Below are 26440 nucleotides of genomic sequence, written 5' to 3'. Positions count from 1 at the left end.
TTCATCAGGGTCAATATTAAGACCCCACAGTTGGAAGTCTTATTTTCTGTCTTTATTGTTCTTATTGTATTATGTGTGTTGTGGCAGTTTTTGCTGCCGTTTGTTGCTGCTGTTATTTGCAGCCTGTGGGGTATAACCTGTGATTCTTTTTGTCACATATGGACACTTATGGTGGTGTGCTTTGGGTTTATTTCATTTATCTTTTTTACCCTTATTGTACATTGAATGCAATCAGTTAAAATAGCAACTTATAATGTGAATGGCCTTGTCAATCCCATTAAGAGGAGTAAGATTTTAACTAAACTAAAAAGAGAGAGAGTTGAGGTGGCGTTTTTACAGGAAACACATCTTTCAGATACAGAACATGCTAAATTAAAACGCTTGGGCTTCAAGCATCAGTACTCATCATCATATAAGGCTGGGCATAGAAGGGGGGTGGCAATATTGATTTCCAACAATACTAGTTTCGAACCCATTTTTGAGAAAAAGGATACAGAGGGAAGATTTATTTTCGTGAGGGGAAATTTGGGGGGCTCATTGGTCACTCTATTAAACATTTACGCTCCTCCTAACTCTGACTGGAAGTTTTTTAAACTGATATTTGATTTGATAACAGCGGAGGCCCATGGGGTTCTAATCTGCGGGGGGGATCTCAACATTAGACTAAATCCCAAACTGGACTCCTCGAATACACATACAGCCCAGCCAAAATTGATAAACAAAAAACTCAATATGGCTATAAAAGAAATCGGGTTAATTGATATCTGGAGAGAATTGAATCCTTCAAAGAGAGACTACACTTTTTTTTCAAATCCACACTTGGCGTATTCAAGGATTGATTATTTTCTTACTTTTGCTAAGGATCTATACAGGGTTGGTGGCTGCGACGTGGGGAGCATGGACCTTTCAGACCATAGCCCCATTTATTTAAAATTTAATCTTGTACAGTATCGGAGGGACACCTTATGGAGATTGAACACTTGTGTACTGAATCAGATGAAGGAACAAATCAAGAAGGATATTGCTGAATACTTGGAACAGAACGATAATGGTGAAGTTTCCCCTCCAATATTATGGGATGCATGTAAAGCGGTGCTTCGGGGAAAAATAATTGGCTACAGCGCTCACATAAAGAGAGTAAGGCAGAAAGAGTTAGTTCAGTTGGAGGCGGAATTAAAACAATTAGAACAAAATCATAAAGATACAAATGATCAGAAAATTAGAGAGCTACTTAGGAAGAAAAAGAACGAAATAGATGAGATCTATACCAAAAATATACAAAAAAGTTAATTTTTACAAAACAGAAATATTATGAAGGGGGCGGAAAAGCCAGTAAATTATTAGCTTATAGGCTGAAAAAACAACAAGCAGAGAATTCAATTCATAAAATAAAAAATCCTATCACTAATTCTATGCATTACAAATTAAAAGAAATACAAGATTGTTTTGAAAAATATTATAAAAAACTCTACTCCCAACCTCAAATTGATGGAGAGAAGATGGAAGATTTCTTTCAGAAGATTAATCTGCCTAAATTGAATGGTGAACAAAGTAGGAACCTTGCAGCTAAAATGACAGAAAGAAATTTGTTCAGCCATATCACACCTTAAACCAAATAAAGCTCCAGGTCCGGACGGGTTCCCTTCTGAATGGTACAGAGCCATGGAGGGTTCTTTGCTCCCTGTGTTGCAGTCCACCTTTAACTGGGTTCTTAAAGAGAACAGTATACCCCCCTCTTGGAGGGAGGCAGTTATATCCCTGATTCCGAAGGAGGGGAAAGATAAGTCTGAATGTGGTAATTATAGACCAGTAAGCGTGTTAAACCAGGATTATACAATTTTTACCCACATACTAACCAAACGAATAGAGGGATTATTACCACAAATTATTAGCCTTGACCAGACAGGTTTTATTCGTGAAAGACAAACTCAAGATAGTATCAGAAGGACACTACATGTAATTAACCGTATAACAGAATATAATTTAGAAGCAGTATTAGTGGGGCTAGATGCAGAAAAAGCTTTTGATTGTGTAAAATAAATGGGGCTGTCTCTAGCCCCTTTTCATTAGAACGAGGAACAAGACAGGGCTGCCCAATTAGCCCCCTCCTGTTTGCAATCTTTATCGAGCCCCTGAGCCAGTGGATCAGTCAGGACGACAATATTAAAGGAATCGATATGAATGGGGGAGAACAAATTATTTCGTTATACGCTGATGATGTATTGGTGTATTTAACCAGCCCTGAGCAATCTTTAGCACGGTTATTTGAACTCTTGGAACAATATGGATCCTTCTCTGGATATAAGCTGGATGTTTCAAAAACACAAATTCTCTGTTTCAAATACAACCCCTCTGTAAATGTGAAAAATAAGTACAATTTGAAATGGGATTCGGTTTCAATTAGATACTTGGGGGTAAACATTCCAATAGATTTGACAAAATTGTTCTCACTTAACTACCTCCCCCTGAACAAAAAGATTAGGGAAGACATAAGAAGATGGGACCTTATACCCTTTCTTAATTTCGGACCACGTGTGGAATCAGTCAAAATGGTTATTTTGCCGAGATTGCTCTATCTCTTTCAGTCCCTTCCACTGGATATATCGGACCAACAATTTCAGGAGTGGGACAAGCATATTTCGAGGTTCATTTGGCAGGGACGAAGGCCAAGAATTAGATACCAGACTTTACAATTGGCAAAAAATAAGGGCGGGATTGCTCTCCCATGCTTAAAAGATTACTATACTGATGCTCAATTGCGGCCATTAATATGTTGGTGCAACCCGGAATACTGCGCTAGGTGGAAGGAGATTGAGTGCTATATCGGATGAATTTCCAATCCAGGCTGCAATTGGGGATAAGCGCTTATTGAATAATTTAAAGGAATTGGGAAACCCATGGATATGTTTGTCACTAAAGATGTGGAACAAGGTAATAGCGCAAAATAACCTGAAGGATGCGGTTAAGGTCTTGAGATGGTGCGCATTTGATCCAGATTTTTTGCCTAAAAATTGGGACGCAAGATTTAAGAGATGGGGGTCGCAAGGTCTAACAGCGTATTGCACATTTTTGCATAAGGGGACCATGAATAGTTTTCAAAATCTGAAGGGGCAGTTTGGCTTGGATAAGGACGATTTTTACAGATTCCTTCAGGTCCGGCATTATATTGACCAGATACAGAAGGGGTGTACACAAGTAGGCTGGGATAATATTCTGTTGAAAGTGTTTATAGACGCTTATTCCACTGGCTCTAACCAAAAACTTATCTCAAGATTTTACAAGGGGTTACAACAAACAAAATGTAGTTCACTGTATGTAAAACAAAAATGGGAACATGAAGGAAACCTCGTTCTAAAGGACGAAGATTGGGAGAACCTATGTGAGATACAGTGGAAAACTTCCAGCTCAACTGTATGGCGAGAGTTTTGCTGGAAAAACCTTATAAGGTTCTTCATCACTCCAGCTCAAAAGAGGCACTACACAAATTCTTCGGCATGCTGGCGACAGTGTGGGTGCCTCGTAGCAAATAATTTCCACATATTTTGGTCCTGTGCATCATTGATTCCATTTTGGCGGGAGGTTTATAAAGTTATGCAAAGCATTTTTCAGACAGACGTTCAATTTAAATTTGAGTCTTTATATTTGGGTGCCTTAACATCAGAAAATGTTTCTTCAAATGTCAAATATTTATTTCGGATCCTAAGTGCTGCTAGTAGAAAAGCTATTACTAGAAGGTGGTTAAAACCAGGAAAACCTACTGTGGAGGAATGGATTGACATTATCTATGATATTTTTAAGATGGAAAGGATTACTTTTGCTTTGAGACTGCAACAGGGAACTTTTTTGAAAAGATGGGAAAGATGGAAAACTTATATCACACCAATACGACCATCATTTGTCTAAAGTAGAGTGTTGATTCCTTTTTGTTTTTTATTATTTTCCCTCGGTAGAGGGCTTTTTGAGTCACTGAGGTTTACCCCAACTTGTTTGTTTTTTTAGTTCTTGTTCTTATTTTACTATGTTTAAAAAAAAAAAAAAAAAAATGCTTATGTGGATATAATACAGTATGTATGAGGTCCTATTGGGTTCCTGTTCACTTTTATGCTGTTTACTGAACCTGTGATACTTATATGTGGACTTTTTACATCTTTGGACGGTTTAGTGAGAAGTATATATGTATTGTTTCTGACTGTAATGTTTGGACCTGGAAAATCTTAATAAAAAAAAAAAAAAAAAAATATGTCATCAATATAGTTTTAAATCGTTTTTCAGTGTGTTTCCTGGTGCGATACGCTCGCGTCAAGCGCAAAAAATAGACTCAACGCCGAAACGATCGCTGCACGGCGCGAGGCAGCCTTGGCGCAGGGCGGTGCTTCAGCCTCCGGTGTGACCCGCACAAAGTTTTAACATGGGAGTGGATGGGAGCTAGCTGTTATTTAAGGCTTGGCGCTGCGCTGAAGCATTGCTTCGGCATCGCTTCGGCATCGCTTCAGCGTCCGGTGTGAACCCGGCGTTAGTAAATAACTCACAATGCGTCGCTTAACAACCGTCACATACTACGTTGCTCTGATTGGTTGTAGGTCTATCCAATTGAGCGAAGAGGAATTTTATTTCCTGGTTCGGTTGAAACACGCCCCATAATCACAGCCCAATGGAGCGGTCTCAGACTCACATTCTGACTAGAATTGTGAGTCTGACAACGTCAGGCTAATGTTCTCCATCCTTCACAGTTCTCCCAAATCAGTCCACATTCTGTCAGGTAACATTCAAGAAGTTTAACGAGCTCATCAGCTGTGGCTCTTCTTTGGGCTTACTTGCAAAATAGCAAATCCTTACACAGCGACTCTGATCTTAAAAAGTGAACATAATAAATAAATAAGCAGTCTTTATGCTATCAGTAGCCTCGTCCAGTTGTAGGGCGAAACGTTTGTGTTTCAGTTTTTTTTGGTGAGTTGTTCTTTGAGGTCATTTTAAATGTTGCATATAGGTCTTGCAACTGTGTCATTGGACAGAGGAACAACCTTCAGTTTCAAGGCGCCTAATTTGTTGGGTCTCATCCTGTCAGCTGCTAGAGTTTTCAGACATAACATACATCATTTTCTCTTCTCATCTCCTACCGCATTTACTGTGCAAGAGCAAGATAGGCTTTGTAGGCCATAATCGATGCCAAAATAACCAGAAAACTGGTTGACTCTTGCTTTGCATTTACTGATGTAGCTTTCACAAAGCTTTGTACCAGCTGACGATATTCATCCAGTTTTCTCTGAAAAAAACTTGAGTGGCTTATCATTATGACTGGGATGTAACGTTTCTAAATGTCTTCTTAATTTGTTGGGTCTCATCCTGTCAGCTGCTAGAGTTTTCAGACATAACATACACAATTTTCTCTTCTCATCTCCTTATTGCCATTACTGTGCAAGAGCAAGATAGGCTTCGTAGGCCATAATTGATGCCAAAATAACCAGAAAACTGGTTGACTCTCTCTAGCTACGGTCGTCACACTAAATAAGATTACGTCTCTTAACCCAACTTCTCCCTCGTTCTCACACTAACCTGAGGACAAACTCCTGTCTCACCCATCCCACAGCCATTGGTCACTGGAACTGTCCCACAGTTTGAATTGCCCAAACATTGACTGTTTGACTGTTTGACTTAAGTTTGCTGACGACACCACTGTCATAGGCCTGATCACCGGCGACGATGAGAAGGCCTACAGAGAGGAGGTCAGAGCCCTGACATCTTGGTGCCAGGACAACAATCTCCATCTCAACGTCAGCGAAATGAAGGAGCTGATCGTGGACTACAGGAAGAGACGAGGAGAAGAACACGCCCCCCTCTCCATCAACAGGACCACAGGGGAGCGAGTCAGCATCTTCAAGTTCCTCGGGGTCCACATCACTGATGACCTGACCTGGACCCATCATACAGACTCCATCAGGGGGCCAGACAGCGGCTCTTCTTCCTCCGCAGGCTGCGGAAGCTCCACATGGACTCCAGGATTCTCTGCAACTTCTACAGGTGCACTATAGAGAGCATCCTGACTGGCTGCATCACTGCCTGGTACGGCAGCTGCACCGCCCTGAACCGTAAGGCTTTACAGAGGGTGATGAATATCTGCATATTTGCACTATTGTTGTTTTATTTTCTCCTCAGCTGTTTATATATATTTAGATATATATACTTAATTTTCTATTTTAAATTTTGATATTCTATTTTATTCTATTTTACACTATTTCTATCTTATTTTATTGTATAGGTTGTAAGTACTTGAGCATTTCACTGCCAGCGACTGCTTAATGTTATTGTTGTGCATTTGACAATAAAAATCTTGAATCTTGAAATTTTGAATCATGAATCTTGAATCTTGAAATAACCAATATACACTTCTAAAACAAAAAAAGCACTTAAATCACACTTCAGATATGATGAATAAATTATTCAAGTTGAAATTCTATACTGATGAACATTGTATAATTTATTGAGAACAAAATGACATAACAATGAACCCATTCAGGGCTGGTTTCAAAACCAGCCCTGAATGACAAGATTTCTTTAGCGAATCACATCATTATTAAACATATGTACTGTTCATTAGTGACTATCCAAACAAACACTACAAATTATTTGTACAGTTGATTTGATTTGACCCTATTAATTAAAACAAGTGAAGGTCAGTCCTCGGGTAGGGTGTGTTCAGACATAGAATGGAACAGGTTAAGGACATATGGTTTTTATCTCTAAATACAAATTACAGAAAAAAAGCTGAGTGGAGAAAGATATAGAAAGCAGAATCTTCTGAAAGCTGCTGAATGGTTATCTTTAAGGGCTTCACAGTCACCCAATCCCAACCCAATTTAACAGCTATGGAAGACGTCTATGCACTAGCGATAAGTGTAGTCTTGCAATTGCATCTCATGTGGTTTGTCAGTTTATATAATTTGTGAACCTTTTTTTGTCATCTTCAATCTGCATCACTCTTGACCTATCAATTACTCTGAAATAAATGTCTACCCATTAGAAAGGTACACAACACATGCAGGAGCTGCTTGTTGCTTTTAATTAGTGCTGCACAAGGTAGACAATGTTGTAAGTACTCAGCCAAGATCTATCTTTGCTTTCTTGACCTCGCCAGCCACCCCTGCTCTCATCTCCGCTGATACAGTATTTCTGGCTCTTTTTATTTATCATGAAGATCTTATTTAGAGTATATAGTGCCTCTTGAAAAGGAGTTGGGCATCTGCTTCATTAGAGGGATGGATAGAGTTGGGAAAGGGCTGTTCAATTATTGTCACAACAAAAAAAGGGAGATGTCAAAGATCGGTGGGATCGTCATTGCTAATGGTTATTTATAAGTGGTTAACAGGTTGTTTTAGTGTTAATTATAAGCTATAGGTAATTCAGAACAATTGTAATGACCTGAGTAAAGCTTAAAGTTGTGTGCTCAAGTGTCAATCTAATCCCAACTGCTCCTAATACTTATTACAGTCATATTAGTTGTCAGCATGAACAACTCACTAAATAGAGTGCACACTGGCTGCTCCTGTTGTCAGCTTGAAGCAGAGTGGCAAATCTCAAATTGAAAGCAACATAAAAATGCAGCCTGAAGCCGATTAGGTGTCAGTGTATGCTGACATGATGTCTGTTGTTGTAGTTAAAAAAATCTTTCTGATTTGATTTGACCTGGTTCAAAGTGCCTGACAGGGTTTCACCTTGATTTAAGCTTTTGAGAAAGCTGCAGGAATGTTGGGCTTGTCATAAAACATGGACTAGTGCCAAGATGATGGCAGCATTCTTTGTGTGGACTTATTTCTCAGAGTGATGAACTTGTACGCAACCTGAATATTAGAGGTTATCTGAGGTGGCAAGTATAAAGCTGTTAAGCTAAAACAAAATGATAGGATGTCCCATTAAACATAGCACTTTTTGAGAGTTCAGAAAGGAGTTCAGAAAGAAGACAAGAAGAAGTGGAAAGATTCAACATCAACACACTTTTATTCTCTCCGAAAGACCCCTGTGAGTGACAACAAATCTGCAACATAATGACAGTACTACTTTATTTCAACTTTATTACTTTATTTTAATCACAATAAATAGAGATTTCAGAAAAGCCTGATAGTCCCTCCTTTCTCAGATGTGTGGCTCTGCAGCCATCACATACTGTAGCTATATTTGCTGTGAAGTCCTTTCATTCACTACAATCACAGAGATCACGCATGTATATTATGTGTCTTGGGAGGCGTGCAAATTCCTACATGCATCATAAACTTTGGTAAATTGTTGCAGAGCTTATAGGGTGCCAGAGTGACAAAAAGGTGTTTATTTCACTCCACCTCTTCAAAGAAATGCCAGGGTACTTGTTTCCCAGCTCTATGGGAAAACAGTGACTGTCTTCTCCGCAACTTAGTAGGCAGATACTACATGAATGAAGTTGTTGCTTCTCTTGTTTTCCAAAAAGAAGCCCTTACTTGCATTTAATTGTAATTGCACAGCAAATCAGTTTTTCAGGGGAGAATCTACCAACGGTGATATTGGCAAGTACATGTCTGGGAAGTTCAATTAATTGTTACTCAGACAGTTACTAAAACAAAAAGTTGTCAGTTTTCGGGAGATGCCCAACTATACAGGATAAACTGGTACACAGCCATGTTCGTCCTAAGACTTAAAAAACAGGTATAGGTTGATGGCACTTCTAACAAGCGACAGACGCACAAATGAAAAAAAAAAAGTAAACAAGTACCTCAGGATGAAAAAGCTGAGAGACGCATGTAGAAGATATGGATGAAGATGTCAAGACAGTTTTGGTGATAACAACCAACTCTGATGGGATCACTGGGGCACAAGAGAATTTGTTGCTGTTGTGAACCTGTGTGTGGATGTTCAGAGAAAGTCCCTCTATGTTGTGCATGTGTGACAGGCAAACTGTAGAGAAATTCTGAACTCATTTCTCTGGAAATCCTCCAGGGGACATTTCTGGAAACAGCTTATGAAGTCTTAATAATGTTAATTATTATGATGCATCACCACATTTTAATTTGTGAAATGTATTTACATTTTTGTAACGCACTGATGTTCGGTCTGCCAAGGGATTGTTTCAGTGTGGAAAAACTTAAATATAAGGTGCTATTTTGCTCAGAATTACCCATGGTTCTGTCAGAGGCAAATGATGGCCTTGTAGACATGTAATCATTGCCGCCATTACTAAGTATTAGTTAGAAAGTTTCAGTCTTCCTTGAGATGATAAACTTCTTTCCGAAACTGTCATTTTGTCATATCATCTGCTGCTCTGCAAGGATCACATCAGCATGACATTGTTCAGTTGCAAACACATGTACTGTGTTCATAAAACAAACACACCAGTCCAAAGTCTACCTTTCTCCTTACTTAATATGCATAAGATGTAAATCTGTGCCGATAAGGAGGGACACAGGTTATGTTAAATTCTCTGCCTCAGTAAATCAGGTGTGACAATAATGCAGATGGTTGTAGTGGAGAAATACATGCACATCAAATCTAGTGAATTTGTATAATGTGCTTATCATAAGCAATATTGCTACTAATAACGTATTAAATATTTGTGTGGAGGTGAGGGGGCTGGGAGAGCACCTTCACCTGCCCCACTGAGGATCAAGCAGCACAGGTGAGAGCTGTTAGCGATTAAGAGGAACACACGCAGCAGGCAAAGAGGAATAATAAAAGAGACATGAGAGACACAAACTGAGCTGTACAGCTAGGGAAGTTTAAGTTTGGCTTTTTAATTTATGTTTACTATTTATATTAATAAAATATGCTGCAAAGTGACACATTTGTGTCAGGCTGTGTGTGGGAGAGCCCCGTGGCAACACTGGCGCCCAACAGGAGGACATGGCGCAGGTACGAGAGGCAGAGGAGTTACTGGCCGCCTACTGGGAGCAGGTAGCGAAGAACAGACGGCGGCTGGAGGTGCTCCAGAAGCAGGTGGAGAATAAGACTGATGCTCTACCCCAAAATGCTAACATTTTATAAACGTAGAGGTCCAAATAAGACTTCTCAAAACATGTGTTGCACTGTTTACTTCTGTTTACAGTTATACCCTCCTTGGAGGGTTCCATTAAATTGTCCCTTCGTAATTAGTATCATGGTTTTAAAGAGAGAAGTTTGGGATGAGGCCATTGTCTGATGCTGAACAGTACAGGGAGAAAATATGTCTAACATGTGAATCCTCTATACACGGTCACATATTGAAGTGTGTCATCAACATAAAAACACCCATTGACCCTGGTATTTACTGGTCAGTTACAAATGCATTGTGTTTAGTTTATTAAAAGGTTGGAGCAGTGGTACTCTGTGTGTTCTCAGCAGCATTAACACATGTGTGGAATAAGATTTTTTTCAAGCACAGGATTTGATTATGTTTCATACATAATTTTGCAAGACTGACACTAACCACCATACCTGATTTAGATTATGTGAGGATGGTTGAGGCTTTTCACTGTGAGAATACATTTCCCTCGTGGTGAAATTGCATTGCCCCTGCTCTCGTTCACACAGATCCATGACGAGAAAATCCATTGACGGATTTGTCACGCTTTGGCCCAGCAACATTTAAATTACATCTGGGTTTGGCTGTGATAGGATTCCATTGGGAGAACAAGCTCTTAAATGCATCCTCTCCTAATTACGTACAGCTGTCGTGATAACAATCTGTTTATTTGTGTCTCTGTCACAGATGACCAGATCCCTCATGGTTTCCCCACCATAGACATGGGGCCCCAGCTTAAGGTTGTGGAGAGAACGCGTACTGCTACGATGCTGTGTGCCGCCAGTGGTAAGCCTGACCCAGAGATCTACTGGTTCAAAGACTTTCTACCTGTGGACATCAGCAGCAGCAATGGACGCATTAAACAGCTGCGTTCAGGTAAAGCAATCATCTTACACACAGGTTTGTGTTCAACACTTCAGATGTTTGGTATGATTATGTAACACTATGCAAGACTTGCTCGGTCTTTCATATTTACAGGCACTTTGGCTGGGTTTCAAACTTCAACGCATTTTTGATATATACTAAAAAGGGTTCGTACTTTCTAATTACAAAAGCTGTTTATTATTAAATCAAATATCTAGTTAGATTAAGTTTTAAAGGAGAAAAAAAAACATGATGTACATGATAGAAAATAGAAGCAGCAAGTTGTTACAATTGAAAGTTGGAACCAGCAAATGATTAACATCTTGATAAATTACTTACTGATTATGACAATGCTTAAAGTAAGTTTTTGTTGATGAATTAATCAACTTAATATTTAAATTTCAAAGTTAGCAGCACCCTTGTCTGGTCACGGTTACAGTAATTGATAATTCTAAGCAATTGGTTCTAGCAGCTTTTGATGATAACACTAAGATTTTTTGCCAGTTTTTCCTTTAACCCTACCAAAATCTGGAATGGCTGTCAATGGCCAGTAAGAATCTGATTTCCCCTTACAAGGCCCGATGGTCCTCCTGCTCTCCTCTAAGCACAAGCAAAGGAAAAAGTAACAGGCAGGCCAAACATGCCATGTTTTATAAACCGAGGCCACTTGGTTCGATTTGGCCCCAATGCATTACCATTTCATGGTCATCATGTACAGCCCCCTAGCAGCCAAGCTCAGATTGTGACTTCCCTTTATAAAAAGACATGAGTCGTCCTGTACTAACAAATGAAATATAAAGTTGTTTGTTAGTTCAATAGAATGATTTACATTAATCATGAAATAGTAAAAATGTTTCATTTTAAGACCTTTGCTGTTACGATACGAGTCGGGTGGACCCCAGAGCGGAGGCAAAACACAGAGCACAGAGGTGGTGCGTTCAATGGCGTTTATTTAACGTGGGACAAGGTAGATAGACGGGGTGCTGATGGCTTCGGGAGATCTTCAGCGCAGAGGAGAAGCAGGTGAGCAAGATGACGGGGTAGCTGGAGGACAGGAGAACAGACAAGAGGATTAACAGAGATAATATTCTAGGGCAGACATAGTGAGCATTTGATGAGTGCAGGTGCGCCTGGTGAGCCGAGTCATCTAACGGGACGAGCTGCACCTGTGGGAAAAGGAGAGGCACTGGAGGAACAGAGAACTGTGACAGTCCCCCCCCCCCCCTCAACGGACGCCTCCGGGGTCGTCCCACCAGGATGGTCCGAATTGGCCCGATAGAAGTCTCGGAGGAGGGTAGGGCCAAGGATGAGCCGCCGGGAGATCAAAGACCTTTCCTCTGGACCGTATCCCTCCCAGTCCACCAAGTACTGGTACCCCCTGCCCCGTCGTCTGACATCCACGATCCTGGAGACAGTGTAGGCCAGATGATCGTCGATGAGCCGGGTGGGTGGCGGGGGCTCGGCCGGAGGGCTCAGAGGACAGGTGGAGACAGGTTTGATGAGGGAGGTGTGGAAGATCGGATGCACCTTGAGAGCGGCGGGAAGCTTAAGGCATACGGTCACCGTATTTATTACCTTCACCACCTCGTACGGACCAATGTAACGGGGAGCCAACTTCTTAGACTCCACCTGGAGTAGAATGTCTCGGGAGGAAAGCCACACCTTCTGCCCAGGTGTGTAGGTAGGTACGTACGACGGCGATTGGCCGTCCTTTCGTTCCTGGCTGCCGTGCGAACCAACGCTGCCCGAGCCTCCCTCCAGATTCTCTGGCAGCGGCGTAGCTGGAGCTGAACGGAGGGGACGGCAACGTCCTCCTCCTGCGATGGAAACAAGGGGGGGTGAAAGTTCCTTAGAGCAGCGGGGTTGAATGAGTCTGTGGCTGAAGCTGCTCCTTAGCTTGTTCAGTGTTATGTGGAGGGGGTGAGAGGGATTGTCCATGATTGCCAGCAGTTTTGCCAGCATCCTGTCCTCCACCACCTCCTCCAGGGTGACAAGCTTAGAGCCAACCACAGACTCTGCCTTCCTAATCAGTTTTTTCAGTTTGTTGGCGTCCTTAGCCTTGATGCCAGCATCCCAGGACACCACAGCAAAGAAGATGGTGCTCGCCACAACAGACTCATAGAATATAAAACATCCTTCCAATCCAGACATTGTGAAAATATAATAAAGTCCAATTATTTTTCCCAATGAACCTTGAAATCTGTCATGACACCCTGATTCCATGCTTAAGTGGCAAAGATGTCATCTTGCTCACTGGCAGCTGAGAAGGAAAGTCATGGCAGGTCCCAGTACTGCCTAGCCCTCTGAAAGCTGTTGATGTCCCCTTCATCAGGCCCCAAGGGACACACAGATTCTAAGGCCACCCCCTTCTGCCATGTCTTACCACCTTTCTGACAGGTTTTGTCTTCATCTTGACTGAAGAGCGGCATGGTTTATTATCCAGATCAATGGCATCTGTATAATAACCATCCCTTGCTCTTCCCTTTGCTAACCATGTCTCAGTGGCCAGAGTAATGATCACTTACATCAGGGAAATGCGAGATTAAAGAAGGAAATGCTACTACTGTCTTACTGGAATGAATAGTACCAGGGATGAACCATTTATTGAATTGTGATTTGAGTAAAAAGTTAAAATCAATTACATCAAATCAATTTTAAAGTAGTGGCTGACGAGTTGTAAAAAGGGAAATGTTTAGGTGATGAATGACAAATTCCTTTTGGTTAAGCAGTTAATGTGCTTAACTGTAGCTAAGTTAGTTTTTAATCAAAAGAATATTCAGAAATTTTTAAGGCAAAAACAACAGAGTGGTGTTCACATTACCTGATGCATCAATGCACTTGATTCCCTAGGTGTTTTTAGACCATTCTGTATAATCAAAAAAAAATATATACACAGTCTGACATGATATAAAAATAGCCTTATGATACAGCTGCAAGGTGGATTTAAGTTTTTCTGTCAGTTAGGAGGACAGCTCTGAATTCAATACTCACAATGCGCAGGGGCAGTTTCTACGCATTTGAATTGTTTGTAAATTAAAATTCTAGGGATTTTGATCAGGATTCTCTAGGATTCATGTAGGGAAATTGAACTACAGGGTAAAACAGTGAAATATGCATATACACACTCACCAAAGGTAGCTGTTGGTCATCATTACAATAAAGTGCCAAAGAATGAGGCCAAGTTTTGAATATACATTTACTCTTAAGTTAGGCACAGGATAGATAGACCCCTGCAATAAGCAGCTATTTATATTTTAAATTTGTGATCAATCTTGGTCCATCTTAACTTTTTTAAACAATTTAAGATTTCAACTTTCAACATATAAGTGCAGTATTGATTGAAAAAAAAAAATTCAAGCCCAGGGCAGTCTGCAGGGAAAGTGATGCCACATCATTAGATGACCCACATAAGATGATTATGCCTATACAAATCTGGAGTTTGCTCTTTTGGAGCTTAATAGTCCTCCAGCAGTGTGGCGGCAACATCCCAGTGCATTGAAAGGCATTAGGTCTGTTGAAATACACCAGAGGTAGAGAAGGCAGTCTGTTTCCTTCAATGCTTTAGTATGGTCCTTTTGATCCGGTCGATATGATGACATCCCTAGCTTTCTCTCGTGTATTGTTATGGCAGGATGAAGGAGACAAACAGACATTTTAGTTAGAACCTAAACAGGCCTATGTCTGGGGAAATAGGGCTCAGGTTCTTGATAGTCAGCTGTTGATAAGTGTAGGGAATTAAGAGCTTTATGATCAAAACATGATATCAGCTCGGTGGGGAAATAAAGCAATGTTCATGAAGTAAAATCAACACATTTCCATTTGTTGTCATTGCTTTAGGTTGAAAGTAATAATTTACCTCTTTCTATGCTTTGACATCACATTGTGTTATATTTTACAGATGAGTTTATAAACAGGGTGAGAATACATTTCCCTCTCTGCTTTCCTGCCATTCTTGTCTTTCTCTGATTATTTTTTTCTGTATATTTCTCTATATTCTAATGATTATCTCTAATCCTATTTGCATTCAAATTACCTCACCAGGTGGTACACCAATCAGAGGTAAGAATGCTGGGTACAACAAAAAATGTTTTCATAATCCTTCTCTCCTCCTCACCACTCCCTGTTCTCCATCGCCTCTGTCCTCCTCCTGTCACCACGCTGTGTCCTCATTTCCAGCCTTTAGGCCCTACGGCCCGTTCCAGCACTTCCTCTGCCTTCACTTTTTTCAATACTGTGAATAACCCTTGGAGGAGAAAGGAAAACAGGGGTGCACACTTGCTTGGGAGGATGTTTAAAATACAAATAGCTTATTTGAAAATTCACCCGGTGATGTTACAGCTGATCAACAGGCAGCAGTGGTCTTCCAAAGGAAGACTATAAGGAATGACAATCAAAGCAGAAATAAAGGCCCTGTGCAGTTCAGATAAACTATAGAATCTAGCTCTCTATACTTAAACCTTTCTCTGGGCATATTCAGTTCACTAATAGATATGTAGACTGCTAACAATGGATCATTATTGTGTATAAGTTAGACCTCTGTCTGCATGCATGAAGCAGCACAGAGAGGCAGTGCATGCATCTTACTGAAGGCTTAACAGCTTAAGGGCAGAGGAAGTTTTGGATATAACGTATTGTTTAGGGCAGTGATTTTCAACCTTTATTGAGCCGCGGCACATTTTTTACATAAATCCTGGGGCACACCACCACCAAAATGACACAAAAGGACACTCTATAGCCTAACACAGTACATATAATACATATAGTTAGTAATATAGTTTCTAAATGTATTGAAAAGCACTATTTTAAATTATTTCAGCCCTTTATGACTCTTATCTTTTAATGAGCACAAATTGAATCAGCTTTATGAAACAATCTTTGATTTAACTAAACTTTATTTAACTGAGACATATTATGCCCATTTTACCACAGTGTATATGGTTCCTTGGGGTCTTAATGAAATGTCTGTAACATATTTTGGTCAAAATAACACAAGGATCATTTAAAACAGCACCTTTCTACCTTGTCTAAAACAACCCTCTTCAGATTGACATGGTTTGGGTGCCAATAGTTATTCCAGCCGTTAACCCGCGCTTCATTGAATTTCTTCACTTTGACATTCAGAGCACTGGGCAGAAATCACATCGCGTCAACACCCACCGTGGGCCTTCGCGATGCTTTGTTTTAATTAAACAGTCAGATTCCCCTGGTCCGCACCAGTTCTAAGTCAGCTGCTAGGCGGCAGCCGAGGCGCACCGCCGGAGGGGGCCCCCGCACGAACGGAAGGTTCCCCCAGCGGACGCAGTAGCTGAGGTGATCCGCTAGAAGGGCCCGCCACGCGTCCAGAGTCGCCGCCACCGACTGCCCTACCCGGTCCAACCGGTCCCGCCTTCCACAATGCCGACAGATACCACCCCGCGGTCCAAGAGAAAGAAAGCCCCCGCAGCAGCGATGCCGTGAGGCGCTGCGGACAAGGAACCCCCCCCCCCACACACACACACACAAAAAACGTTGAGGCGTGCCTCGGGCGGCGTGGAGAGGAGGGCAACGGTGCAACTGCTCCCCCAGCCGCAGCACGTGCCCAGCGGTTTAACCACAAATACCAATGAACATTGGCCAATGATATCGGTGAAAGTCAAGATTATTACTGTCAGTAAACGAGGCGAAAATCGGCCGCTACCGATGTTCGGCCGATACATCTGTGCAACACTAGATATTAGATAATTTCCCACGGCACATCTGACAATATCTCACGGCACACTGGTTGAAAATCACTGGTTTAGGGCATCATAGTCTCCATCTGTAAATAACTCAAACTTTCTCTGGCGCCAATGATCAACCTTTTTCAGTGCTAATGTCTATCAGCCGACATTTGCATTTCTCGGGAGAGAAAGAAGCATTTTGTCCTTAAAGGCCTCATAATTGCTGAAAATGCAGTTAAATAGACAAAAATGGGAAAATATGAAGAAATTAAATCAGTGTCTGCTGCACACTTCAGCAACACTGTGAGGACTGCTGGTTTACCTACATGCACTGTATGTGAGCATGTGTATGTGTGTGAGGATGGGTTGGGGTAAACAACAGCTCAGGCAGAATGCATCCCAGAGTCTTCTCAAGAAATGTGAGAACACACAAGCATTATTTCAACTACTAGCAACATTGTGTTATAAACCCATTCCATATTGGATTTCAGGATTGTATTCTGAAATATGTACATGTTTAACATTTCTTATAGTCCTCTGCAAAACTGCATGATGTATTTCATATTCAGAGTCAATATATATAATACTTTAATACTTTCTATCTTAAATTGAATCTCTACTGACACCTGCATTTTGTATGTTTGTGTAATTGCTTGAAAGTTATATCTGACAAGTTTATTTTACATGTGGATGTAAATTGTGGTTTCAACTGGTTTCAAGTTGCAACTCATGTTTTCTTCTTTCCCCGTAATTAAATCTCCCTGCCACAACTTCACTGTACCTTAGGAATTATTCTGTGCTTTTATCAGAGTCACAACTGGAGGTTAGGTTTCAAAAGAAAGCTTTTGTTCAATGAAAAAAACACAAGTTTAGCCAAACTGTGATACTAAAGGCTTTGCCTAATCACAGTTTCAAGCCTAAAACGTCCTGTTCTTAAGCTATAATGATTCGATATAGTGACGATGTAGCTCTCTAAAATATCAAATCGTGGATCCTGGTTTCTTGGCTGCAATGAAAATATTGCAGGTTTATGTTTCTCTATTTCCATTTCTGAGGTATTGTAATAATGTTTGTGGTGCAGTCTGAAATAGTGAAATTTTAACCTCCTTCCCCAGGAGCACTTCAGATTGAGAACAGTGAGGAGGCAGACCAGGGCAAGTACGAGTGTGTGGCAGTCAACAGCGCTGGGACTCGCTACTCTGCTCCAGCTAACCTTTATGTGCGAGGTAAGATCCCTCGACACTAGCCAACCCTCCCTGCTGCCATTCAGGTCATCACCTTCAGCATTAAGGCCTCCCTCGTCAACTTCAAGTCAGAGATATTCTGCACCCCACTGCTAATACGGAACCTGGCTCCCTGGATTAAGCTCAGTGCAAATCAAACCTGCTGATACCTGTTTATTATCTGCTCTCACACTCCTTGTCTCCCTGTCTGTCTGAATTTGTTCTCTGGGCCGATGATTTATGCACTATTATGCACTCCGCTGTCTTTTTTTTTATTTGCTTGACCTGCCTAGCCCCCTGGTGAATGGACATTGTTAGTGTGTTCGGGGCTGTTTGGACTCATCACGGGTGAACAAGTCCGTCATGTGCTCAGGGAAAGTGACTGCGCATTTTGTATTTTGGTGACAGGATGTGCCATTCGCAATTTGTATTCAATGAAAAAATAGGGTCTATTTTTTTCGCAGAGGTTACCATGTAAAGTGCAGTTAAATGTCCAGCCAACAGTGTGTGACTGTGCGCATTTGGTATTTTGGAGACAGGATGTGCCTGGCACATCTGGACCCAGGGAGAGATTGAGATGTTACTGGCTGTGTTAGTGGCGCTGGTGGTTTTATATTTCCCTTATCCTTCCCTTTAAGGAGAATGCGTACCCAAAACAGATTAGTTTAATTATGGTGAGCAGGGTTTCCCCCAGAAAACTTACTGAGCCTGGCGTAAGGGCCGCTAGAGAAGCCGACCGGCGGCCGACCGTCCGTGTTTTTGTAAAAAAATAAATGTTAAAAGGGTTAATTTTGAAATTATGCCAATTATGTGTTATTATAAGACATTAATTAACAATACTTATTAACATTACATAATACAGTTTACCATCACAAAAAAATTATAAATAAAATAAAAATAAATATTATTGCCTCGTGCTCGATGTTAATCACTGGCTCAAAGGCTTCAGTGATTGACATACCTAGAACATGAAAAACGTGGTAGCTATTAGTTATTTCATAATAGATATTTCATATTGGTAATAAATATGAAATATACATTATTTATTGTTTACTTTTGCTTTTGCTTGCTGCCATCTCAATGCTTGTCCGATGTGTAGAGAACCAATATGTGCGTTTAGCACATCTTGCCTGTACGTAGTACAAGGAGCTTCAATGAAAGTTCTCATTGAGCATCCTTGTGTTGCCCGCTGGCGGTGACTACGACACACCCGGCAAAACATACCTAAGAACGACACACACAAAAAGCCACAGCTAAAACAAAGTGTATCTAATGCTGAACTTAATATAGCAAAAATAGCAAAATTAAAAACCAGCTGGCTGCTCCGAAGCGCTAACATCCGACGTGCTAACATCCGCGGTAACTAGCCCTGGATCTGCCTCATCATCGAGCCGCGGCTCGGTCGGCTCGCTGGCGATGCTCTCTGCTTGGCCTGGGGGTGAACGAGTGGCCTCATCGTCTCCTCCAGTGCTCCCCCGTCTCCGGAAAAAGAAAGAGTCCAAGGTTTTTTACCCTTTCTCCGTGACATGTCGCGTGAAAGTTGTTGCGTGGTAGAGACAGGTCGTGGTTTTGGAGGTTCAGGTGATGGAAAATACACCTGACCGCTCACCTTATGTGTTCACATACTGACCATAAGATGTCGCTATTGCGGTTTCAACTTTGGTCTTTGGTATCATGTTTCTGGTGCATAACCTTTTTTTTTTTTTTTTAAATAAATAAACAAGCGACGCTTAGCCTGGCGGGGGGGGGGGGGCGTGAAAAGCCTGGGGGCCCGCCAGGCCTATAAAGCACTGGGGGAAACCCTGGTGAGGACAGACTCAGAGATGGAGAAATAGGAGGAAGAGAGGGGGGCTGTCACAAGTTAAATCTGTAAACTATCTGTGTATCCTTTCACCAAATACTAAATAAGGACGGGCACACTGTACACTGGAGTTTGCACAGTGCAGTTTTTGCACACAAAAAAATACAGCGCTGTGTTTTCATTGACGAGTAATTGCAACCTCACAAAAGTTGGACTCCATCTGGCCTCAATTTTTCAAAGGTCTCTTGAATTTTCAACATTTTGCATTTATCCGGACAGCTGGCAGATGTGGGCACTGATTTGCCACACTATTAAAGCTAGTTCCATTACTCTTTTAATGCTAAAACTGGTAGTATATGATGTTGTGTGTGCTCCCAGCTCATGACAAATACGGAGATGGACACAACGGATGACGGTAGTTTCAAGTGTTTGCTATAAATTAAACAACCAAGAAGTAGCGATAAAGATGGAGTGTGTACATCAGTAACATCGGTAATTTTGATATGAGTGTGTGAACATAGTTAGGTGTGAAGTGTTGTGGAGCGAAGGCATAACAAAAGTCAAACAAAAGCAAAGCATGCAAACACTGGCTGGGATGAGTCCAAATGTGCGATAGAGACCCGGGTGCAAAGCAAGCCCAGGTGCTCTGAATAGGTTGGCTGTCAATACTGTGCTCCTCTGGTACCTTAAAGGACACACAGGTATACACAGTAACTGTCCACCACACCCACGTCTCAACAGTCAGGCAGGGCCATCACAGTGTATGTCCCTGAACTTTGCCTTAAATCATTTGAAATATCATAATGGTTAGAAGAGAGAGATATATCGTTTTATACAGACGGGCCCTCTGAGACCCCGCAGCCACTCTGAAGCTACATTAGCATTACTCTCCAGCTTATTTTAGAATGCATTTTGTAAAATTCAAGAAGTGGCTGGCCTACCAAAATTACTCCAAATGCGCATCAAGGACTCATCCAGGAGGTCCTAAAAAACACCAGAACAACATCTAAGGAACTGCAGGCCTCTCTTGCCTCAGTTAAGGTCAGTGTTCATGATTCAACAATAAGAGAATCTAGGCAAAAATGGCATCCATGGGACAGTTCCAAGGCGAAGGCCACTGCTGACCAAAAAGAACACAAAGGCTCGTCTCACATTTGAAAAACATCTTTATGATCCCCAAGACTTTTGGGCAAATATTCCGTGGACTGACAAAACAAAGTTGACATTTTTGGAAGGTGTGCGTCCCGTTATATCTGGCGTAAAACTACCACAGCATTTCATTAAAACAACATCATACCAACAGTCAAACATGGTGGTGGTAGTGTGATGGTCTGGTGCTGCTTCAAGACCTGGACGACTTGCCATAATTGACGGAACCATGAATTCTGCTCTCTACCAGAAAATCCTGAAAGAGAATGTCCGGCCATCAGTTTGTGACCTCAAGCTCAAGTGCACTTGGGTAATGCAGCAGAACAATGATAGAAACACACCAGCAAGTCCACATCTGAGTGGTTAAAAAAAAAAGAAAAATTAAGGTTTTGCAGTGGCCTAGTCAAAGTCCGGATATATCTCTCTCACATCCAATTGAGATGGAGAGATACAGAGAAGAGTGGGAAAAAATTCCGCCACAGTAATGTGAAAGACCCAGTTATCGCAAACGCTTGATTGCAGCTGTGTACGCCCAGGGTGGCACAAGCAGTTATAAGGTTTAGGGGGCAATTACTTTTTTACATAGGGCCAAGTAGGTTTGGATAGCTATTTTCCCTTTAATAATTTAAATCATAATTTAAAAACTGCATTTTGTATTTACCAAAATCGTCATCTAATATTACAATTCGTTTGATGATCTGAATCATTTAAGTGTGTCACATATTCATAAAATATAAAAATCAGGAAGGGGGCAAATACTTTTTCACAGCACTGTATGTGAAGGAAAAATAAATAATGGAGTCCTCCTGGTGAAAGAGGCCTGCGGGTGTGCTTATGTGTGTGTGTGTATCATGGAGATACATACAGTATCAATATATATAAGCAGATGACAGAGCAAACATACCTGAGATAAAAAAAAATTGCCTTTGAGAGCCAGATAAAACACTTTTCAAGAATCTCTCCAAAATACATTGATTTAAAGATATTCCCAAGGCTGACTTGTTCTTGAAAAGTGTTGACAAAAATCAATATTGGGTATCGTTCATGAGAAGTTTCCCCCAGTAAAGCTACAGAGCCGCAGCCAACAATGTGAAATAATGAAGTACATAACTTCTAGCTCTCTGTTCAAAGTTCCTGTGTGTGCTTTAACCTTTAACATTCTCAGCTATGCTGATAGCTTATGTTTCAATTTTCATTTGTGTAGCTTTCTTTCGATATTACTCTCTATGGTTTTTAGTTTCTCATGTTCCCTTCTTCCACTCATTTACCATATATGTTTCTGTTCATCTCTCAAATGCTTATCCTTTGAGCCCCACATGAAGGCAGCTGTTTCTTATTGTTTAATGTGCTTTTATGGCTCTGAGGGGAGAATAGTTAAGGACAGCCACAGTGAAGGGGTGTGTAAGTGCCTGTCCGCCTCTGCTTCTTTGTGTTTATTTGTAAGGGCTGACTGAATACACTGGAAAGAGTATCCTTCATGACCTTTTTCTTTGTGTGTTTGATGACTTTGCACGTCACAGGTTGATGTGTGTTTGTGTGTGTCACTACTCTGCACAGGCGCTTGTCTCCAATGGGATTTTTTCACACGTTAATGGATAAGCAGATATTTGCCTGTTTTACTCTCTCTGTTTCTCCTTGTCCTCTTCCTCTCACTATTATTTTGCCCCTACCGTTTTTTCCCCCATTTTTTTTTCACTTTATCTTGAATCCCTCCATCACCATTGCACCCCGCTATCCAAAAACACAATCAAAATCTCACCACTCAGATCAACGGGAAGGTTGGTTTTTTCACTCTTTTCTCTCCTAACACCAAGGCCTGGCAGACTGGAGCCGTGCTGTGCCAGCATCTCGCTGGGCGCCACAGGCCCGTCCCGGCCTCTTTCTCAGGGCCCCAACCACACAGTGCAACTCTTTTGCTCCCCCAACTGCATCCTTCCTCACACTGTATGCTGTCTTGCACAGCATTAAATATTGCTTCATGCAGCCTGCTCCTCAAACATTTTGTGAAATGAGCATCTCTTAAATGCCAATAATGTGCATTACATATCTCATATACATGTCCCAACCTGGATGGGATTACATAAAAGATATACAACACTTAAACAGCATGGTATGACACTTTCATTTTGTTGAATCAAAGAGTGCAAAGGGAGGGTTAGGGTTAGGGTTAAGTCTTTACATCTGCATTATAATTAATGTCAACAGGAAATCAAAGACAACAGATGCACTTGGTATCAACATTGTATTGCACATTGCAAAGTAAAACATCTAATGATATATCATATAACCTACTGCCTGCATTTGCTTTCATGTGTATATTCATGTGTGGTAGATATCCTTGATCACAGTGCCACAATGTTAAATTATTATGTTTTTAACATTATAGAGTCATATATTACCAGTTAATTAACAGAGCTCTCACATGGACACATGGACACCTCTGACAGGCTTTTTAGATTGTGTAATTATTTGTAGGGTCTTGCGCTGTTTCCTATAACATAACCTAATTTTTATAACCTAATTTTTATTAATAATGATAATCATGTGTCCAGTTACAAACTCACACCTTTCTTTGTGAAAGAACAAGAGCTTTACATAATAAGTCAAGAGTTTGCGCTCACTTCACAAAATTTTGAACTGTGTCAGTCCCATGATGTCCACTCCAGCATGCTGATCATGTTATTATTGTCCTAGCAAATTCCAAAGCATGGCTCGTCTCAGCTCTAATTTGCTATCTGACCATCATTAATTACACTGAGAACCAGGCTCTGAGCTCACACTGATTATACCATGCTCTCCTCCTATCTGTATCTGCTCGAAAACCTCACTCTCCAAGAGAACAAAATAGCCTCAAACACGTTTACAGCTTTTTTCTGGGACTCTTACAGCTTATTCATTAGTAGGAGAATGTAGAGGAGCTCAGAAATTGAGGGATCAGAACTACCATTTGAGAGTACTAAAGTGTTCATACACATTTTGACCAATGGATTTCCATGACTTTTCCATGACTTTTCCATGACTTTAAACCAAATTTCCATGACCGAACATTTTGTGAAATCTCTGTGTATTCGCCAAAAAGTGACAATGTAGTATTCAAACTAACAATGAGAATTCCAAGGCATACAGTATACCTTATATTACACAAACCCAAGTATGCCTGCTTATATTTCAGCGTATTTCTTTATAAGCATATGAATTATTCAAAACTCAGCGTAAATGAACTAGGGATGGGCATTCGATTAAATTGTCTTAATCGATTGTTGGGAGAATTAAAGATCGATTTTCGATAATCATTAATATTTATATATAAAATTCACTATTTATAGGCTATATTAAAATGCGGTGAAGATGAAAAAAAAAACGTGTTTCCTCATTGAGGACTTTATTACAAGATGAACAACCCTTGTGGCAGTAAAACTTGAAAAGATGCGCTGCTGTACTCTTCAGCTCCGCTGAGAGAGCAGCTAGCCGCTGGGAGCTAGCTGGATTTGACGTTTCTCGACCTCTCAGTCCGGTTGTTGTCACAACTTCACTTTGGAACACCTCACCCAAACCCGGGTCTGTCCAGGTTCCCTTCCCCGTGGACTGAGGGTCCGTGTGCGGACAAGAAGCCGATCAGCGGAGGCTAGCTCCGGGCTGCTTCCTCCAGTTGCTAACGTCCTAATTGTGCTGCATTCAGGGCAACTCGGATATTCAGACCTCCTGCCACATAACAAAATCCATTTTTTTGGTCGATGAAAAAATAATGTCATCGACGAAATTCTTGATGATCAATAATCGATTGTCGATCAATTATGCCCATCCCCATTTCTTATGTTCTTGTTGTCTCTGAACAAGCCATTTGTATTTAATGGTAATGGCAGATAAAGGGGCTTTGATTGAGCTGGAATAATGGAAGACTTGAAAACTAAAGGCGCAATGATAGTAAAATACCAGAGGAGAAAGACAAAGAAAATGAAATAAATATAAATTCTCTAAAGAAGATTAAGCTTGTGTTAAGCTCTCCCCTGACTAATACAGCCCCTACATCAACAGGGCTGTGATCAGTTTTGAAGGATTTTAAATCAGTAATTAAAATAAATTAGCACGGAAGCGTTTCCACAGCATTGTAGGGACTCTGTAAATGGCTAAAGAAAAAACATTTACCCTGATTGACATCCACCCCCCACCAACACTACAAATTTTCCCTTTCCTCCTCTTGCATATCATCCACTCTCAGTTCTAAGCCTTTTCTTAGATCCTCTTTTTCTACATCATGTTCACCAGCACAACAGCTACATTGGGACTTATTTTTGCAAGCATCTCTGTTTAAGAGCCTACAGTTGCCCTTACCAGTAGACAGTGCTATTCCTGTATGAGCAACGCCACAAAGACACAGTCTCTACTACAGTAACATTCAGCCCCTGCATGCCCTTCGAAACTCACAAATTGTTGTCAGCCATTGTTCTGCCAAACATATTCCACCTACTGCCAGTGCTACTTCCCCATGCATGACTCCATTATCATCACCTCTCACATTTCCTACACTGAAAGATAGAATGACTGTATGTGTAACCCTGCTCTTCTTAAACCAAGTTAAACCAAGACAAGACCCTAGAAAAGCCCCTCCACAGTGAAAACTCCTCAGACTCCCAATCTACCATTGCTTAAATCACACTTTGTCAGATTTACTTGCCTGTGCTCTGCTAAGTCAAAAAAGTGAGGACTTCCCTTATGCAACACAGCCATCTGCATGCTTAATGCTCACACAGTGTTGTTGCACTAATTCAGAGATAGCGTAATTAGGAAGTCAATCCCCACGCTAAGGGCTGAATCCTTCAGTATTCGCTCAAGACCACTTGGTGCCTCAGCTGCAGGATATGATGGAAATTCCCTTGACTGTCTGCACAGTTGACTGCAGGTGCATTCTTCCTTGCAGGAAAGCCCATATTCTCCAGGTTAACACCGCCCAGCCTTATTTAACGGTAATATCCAGTTACAGAGCTGGCATGATGTGAGGTACTGCTTTATCGACATCATAGGGCTCTGAGAGGACGAGCCAAACTAACAGTTGTGTCCCACACTTGTTCCTGTAAGAGGAAACTAATTTCACTAAGAGTGCTTAAAACAGCTCTTAATGCAGGGAAGCTGATATCTCTTCTGAATGGCCACCCTTAAAGGCAGAACATAAAGACAGCTGTCACAGAGATGGATGAGAAACAATGAATCGTAAAGATGGCACAATGTTCCAACAGCTTCCCTTTGAACAATTTACTTTTTAAAATAGAGTTTGAGATGATTCAGCAACACACTTAGGCGACAGACCCGGACAATGATATTGATATTTGATTTAAAACTGTCAATTCATAGTATAAACACAGTATTTTAACTTCTTAATGATTTATTAGTAAGATGAATGTAAAGATAAAGCAAAACAATATGATGCGTATGTAATATGTCTTTCTTGCTTATTAGCTCATTATCAGAATCAATTATCAGGGTCCTGCTTGCATTAGATTAACCACAACTCTGAACATTGTGTGTGCTGTTGTCTGAGAGGCTCTTCACTAATCCAGCTGTGCCAATAATGTAAGAATGTGTGTGTGAATGCGACTTGAACTGTAAAGTGCTTTGAGTGGTTGATTAGACTGAAAAAGCACTCTAATAATATGGTCTATTCCATTTACTTTTAGATGATAATTTAGAT

At 41.0% G+C, this 26440-nt stretch overlaps 1 protein-coding gene across 1 annotated transcript in view; it reads left to right on the top strand.

The window, feature by feature from the left end:
• The window catches only part of ptprfa (protein tyrosine phosphatase receptor type Fa), a 242174-nt gene that overhangs the window by 73832 nt on the left and 141902 nt on the right, over window positions 1-26440 (top strand). Inside the window, exons 5-8 of the mRNA XM_062395231.1 lie at window positions 10706-10894; window positions 14924-14941; window positions 17697-17807; window positions 22521-22532. Coding sequence (XP_062251215.1) covers window positions 10706-10894; window positions 14924-14941; window positions 17697-17807; window positions 22521-22532 — 330 coding nt within the window. The remainder of the gene's footprint in view (window positions 1-10705; window positions 10895-14923; window positions 14942-17696; window positions 17808-22520; window positions 22533-26440) is intronic.

The sequence above is a fragment of the Platichthys flesus genome, chromosome 9, assembly GCF_949316205.1.
Source record: "Platichthys flesus chromosome 9, fPlaFle2.1, whole genome shotgun sequence".
NCBI classification, from domain to species: Eukaryota; Metazoa; Chordata; class Actinopteri; order Pleuronectiformes; family Pleuronectidae; genus Platichthys; species Platichthys flesus.
Note: the sequence above shows the minus strand (reverse complement) of the source record. Positions and strands in the feature narration are given on the sequence as shown.